The 4,381-nt window shown below is 34.9% G+C and overlaps 1 protein-coding gene across 1 annotated transcript; it reads left to right on the forward strand.

Moving 5' to 3' along the window:
* The first annotated feature begins 581 nt into the window (after window positions 1-581).
* Window positions 582-3,078, forward strand: LOC120270612 (O-acyltransferase WSD1-like). Its single transcript, XM_039277667.1, has 5 exons — window positions 582-890; window positions 1,338-1,910; window positions 2,018-2,377; window positions 2,477-2,614; window positions 2,818-3,078. Exons 1-5 carry the CDS (start codon window positions 720-722, stop codon window positions 2,965-2,967), a joined length of 1,392 nt encoding a protein of 463 aa, XP_039133601.1. The 5' UTR covers window positions 582-719; the 3' UTR covers window positions 2,968-3,078.
* The last annotated feature ends 1,303 nt before the right edge of the window (window positions 3,079-4,381 follow it).

Genomic DNA, 4,381 nt, shown 5'->3' on the forward strand with positions numbered 1-4,381 from the left:
TATCCATTAATTTGATCATCGCAAACATATTAACATTCTTCCACAAATTTAGGAATTTTACACATGAAAAATTATAGGTTGAATTTCAAAGTGCGCAGACTGAAAGAGGCGAAAGGCCATGGGGAGAGAGAGCGTCGAGAAAAAAAAATAAAGGATCAGTTTTGATGGTTAAACCTATTACTATTTATTATTATTATTACTATTATTATTATTGTTATTATTATTATTTTGTAATAATTTTTAAATTCAAAAAAATACCACATCAAGTACAATGTAAAAAAAATAAAATGATTGTTGCCAATTTATATATAAAAAAAACCACATCAGAAAAAAAAAAAACAATCTTTCTAACATTAACTCTCTTTATATTTTGAAATAAGAAGGTAAATAAAGAAAAAAAAACATAATGTTTATTGTAGTGATTAATTAAACCTTTCAAGGAAAAGAAAAAAAAAAATTAGCAATTCAACTTTCCCTTATATCCTCCGCTGGCACATTTATATGCTCACCAAGAAAACAGTACTCTAATAATTGAACCTTCCAATGATCCAAGCTCGTCTCTCTCTCTTTATTGATCTACTTTAATTTAAAGCATTCACTCTTAGTCTTCAACTTGAACTAGCATTCCATAGAATACAAACAGAGGTCAAGGTGTAAGCAATCTCTAGTAGTACTACAGCAGCTGCATCATAGTGTCTAACGAGTTGAAGACGTTCAATATGGAAGAAGATGAGCCTGTGAGCCCTACTGGACAGTACTTCAATAGCTCTGTGCTCTCTGTAAGCATCCTCGCCTTCTTCGAGTTCGACAAACCTATCGATGATTCTCCAGCCATCGTCACCCTTGAGAACTCCTTCTTGCCCATTAACCCTCGGTTCTCTTCCATCATGGTACCTTCTTTTTATTTTTTTCTTTTTTTCTTTTGTCATCTCTGTGTTAGTTTTCTCCATTTTGAGTTTTTGGTTTTGCAACTTTGCATTGATATATCATCCAAGATAAGAATTTGTTCTCTATTTATATCAAAAATGGTATCAGAGAAACTCACTAACAGTTACTGTATGGTAATACATACAAGTTTCATGGGTGTATTCGAAAAATAAACTGAAACAGACGATGTTATCGCACTAAATGTATGGTACAGGGTATAGAGTAACATCCATTGCTTCTTAAGGTAATTAATTACAAAGTGCATAATTGGATCCCCGGGACCAGAATTCAGTGCCAACCAATCTCTTCAATGGCAATGTAATGATTTTCACTGTTTTACTTTTACCTCATATATAGATCATGTCATTATTTACTTACTAATACTGGAACATTAACTTGATGCCAAGTAGGTGAAAGATGAGCATGGTGTCCAAAATTGGAAGAGAGTTAACGTCAATCTGGAAGAGCACGTAAAAATTCCTACATTTCCTTCTGGCTTAGAATCCTACGATGAGTACATGCAAGAGTATATATCAAAGATAGCAATGGAGCCATTCTCACAGAACCGGCCTTTATGGGAACTCCACCTCATCAAGTACCCTACAAAGCATGCAGAAGGAGTCATGGTGTTCAAGCTTCACCATGCTCTAGGAGATGGTTTTTCTCTCATGGGTGCTCTCTTTTCAATGGTGCAACGAGCTGATAAACCTTCACTCCCACTCACATTCCCTTCATCTCATGCAAAGCCTCAGAATGATAATGATCATGGCAGCACCATCTGGGAAACACTGTTCAGTGCTTTCAGTGTTGGGGTTAACACCATATGTGACTTTGGCTGGAGCTTCTTGAAAAGCACATTGATTGAAGATAATAAGACACCTATAAGGTCTGGTGATCCAGGCGTTGAGTTCCGGCCTATCACCATCTCCACTGTAACCTTCTCCCTTAATGATGTTCGCCGAATCAAAGCTAAACTTGGAGGAGTAAGTAACTAAGAACATGAGAGAATTTATGCAAGTCATTAAAATGATGTATATAAAAAGCTACTAAGTTTTACTCATATATATAATGATTCTTGGTTTGTGTGCAGACAGTGAACGATGTGATGAGTGGTATAATATTCTATGGCACGCAACTGTATCTTCATACTGCAAGTAAGAGCAGCAGTAAATATTCAAAGGTGACAGCATTAGTGTTGCTCAATACTAGAGTCATCAGTAACTACCAGAACTTACAGGAGATGACAAAACCTGATGCTAGATCTCCATGGGGGAACCAATTTGGCTTCATTCATGTCTCGGTACCAAGTTCCACAGAAGATCTTGAGAAAGGAAACCCACTGGATTTTGTAATGAAAGCAAGAGAGACTATTAACGCTAAGCGGAACTCATTGGGTGTGTTTCTCACTGGCAGACTATTGGAAATGTTGAGAAAAATCAGAGGTCCAGAGGTAGTAGTTCATGCATCACCATCATTAATTCCTCTGCTTGTGTTCATAATGGTGTTGTTAATGATGTAATTAATTCAATTTTTCATTATGTCTTTTCAGGTCACTGCTCAGTATGTTCACTCAACGCTCAAAAACACAAGCATGACAGTTTCAAATTTAATTGGACCGATGGAGCAAATGCAGATCGCGGGCCAGAATTGTCGGGGCCTTTATTTCATGGTGGTTGGTGTTCCGCAGGTAAAACTGTAAAAAAGAATTTTATTTTTTTTTTAATTTATCATATTAAATTATTTGATAAAAAATTGTTTAAAATATTTCTGAACATGTATTACACTTGCAAATATACCTGTCCATATACATCTTCGTCTTCAGATTAGTTTTGGATTGACATTTTTATTAATGGTTCTAATTGATTTCTCTTTGCATGTGCATGTGTTTAGAGCCTTACTATAACCATGGTGAGTTACAAAGGAAAAATCAAGGTGGCCATGGGAACAGAGAAAGGTTTCATTGATTCTGAACTTTTGGTGTCATGCATGGAGAAGTCATTCCAAAGGATCTTCACAGCCTCTGGTGCCAAAACTTGCTGATTTTTTTTTTCTTCTTTATTTTATTTTTATATTTATATTACCAAACTGAAATTGGATTATGGTGTGTGATGCTGTTCTATTTATGTTTAATAAAAGTATTGTTTGCTGTGACACGTGGCGTGCATCCTACCGCATAACCTTTCTATCCTACAGTCTGCAACACTCCAATCTTTAGGGTTTTGCTATAAATAGGTGAAGTCCAAAACCAAAACCTAACACAACTCAAACTCACTAGCAAAGCAGCCAATTCTTTTTCTCCTCTTTCTTCTTTTTTCCTTCTTTTTTTATTGTTTTCTTCTCGTTTGATTTCTTAGTTTTCGAGGGCTTTGATGAAAAACTTCCAGTTGGTATGATCCAAGCTTCTTTCTGAGCCTTCTTTCTGTCTTTCTTGTCTCCTAAAATTTCCAACAGAAACAGCAAATGCTGTGTCTGCTCCAAACACCTGCTTTTTTTTAAAAAAAAATTTGTTTTTATATAATTTTATTCAATTCTCTAGAACTTAAGTTTAAAAATAAATAAAATACAGAATAAATTTACGGAAGTATTATTACTTACTCATGCACATTTAAAATCCTAACAAATATATAGTTTTAATTAAGATAAGATTTATTAAAAAAAAACGAACTAGAGAAATACATATATATGAATGAATTATCAGCAATGCTTATAAAAATGGAAACTTATTTATTAGAATCAGCCAAGTCAAGTCAAAGGTGTTAAGAATTGAGACTTGACAAGATGACTCATCCTTTATTAAAAGAACTTGGCCAATATATTGCCTTACAGATTTAACCGAAAATAAGATAGAACTAAATAATCAAACATAACTTATCTAAAACAAATCAAATAAAACAGAAAGTCTTATCTTATCTATAAAGCTTATCTTATCCAGAACAATTAACAAACTATGAATTTAAACTTTCTCTTCATTCCCTCCCTTAAACTAGTTCTCAATTGCAACTAGTTTAGATCAGGAAATTGACAAACCCCCATCTGACTCCGAAACCTTTGAAAAACATCTAGTGTAAGAGGCTTTGTCATCACATCCGCTAGTTGATCTTGTGTTCCACAGTAAATCATCTCAATTGTTCCAACTTGCGTGAGCTCCAGAAGAAAATGGAAGCGTACATGTATGTGCTTGCTTCAACCATGTAAAATTGGGTTCTTCGATAGCTCAATTGTAGAGCTATTATCACAAAGAATTGTAGTACACCTACTTTCCTCTAGACTTAGTTTTTCAAAGATCCTCTTCATCCATACAGCTTGACTGGCATAGGCTGCTGCAGCTACGAATTCTGCTTCAGTGGTTGATAGTGTAACTATGGACTGTTTCTTTGAAGACCAAGCCACCGCTCTAGAACTTAGCATAAAGACATAACCCGATGTACTCTTCTTGTCTTCTATATCTCCTGCA

Source organism: Dioscorea cayenensis, chromosome 2, assembly GCF_009730915.1.
Source record: "Dioscorea cayenensis subsp. rotundata cultivar TDr96_F1 chromosome 2, TDr96_F1_v2_PseudoChromosome.rev07_lg8_w22 25.fasta, whole genome shotgun sequence".
NCBI classification, from domain to species: domain Eukaryota; kingdom Viridiplantae; phylum Streptophyta; class Magnoliopsida; order Dioscoreales; family Dioscoreaceae; genus Dioscorea; species Dioscorea cayenensis.

Excerpts from the sequence above, each read along its gene's own strand:
- LOC120270612 (XM_039277667.1), top strand. The coding sequence starts at position 720 with ATGGAAGAAGATGAGCCTGTGAGCCCTACTGGACAGTACTTCAATAGC. Across the intron at positions 2,378-2,476 it reads GAAAAATCAGAGGTCCAGAG|GTCACTGCTCAGTATGTTCA; the intron begins GTAGTAGTTCAT and ends ATGTCTTTTCAG. Across the intron at positions 2,615-2,817 it reads TGGTGGTTGGTGTTCCGCAG|AGCCTTACTATAACCATGGT; the intron begins GTAAAACTGTAA and ends GCATGTGTTTAG.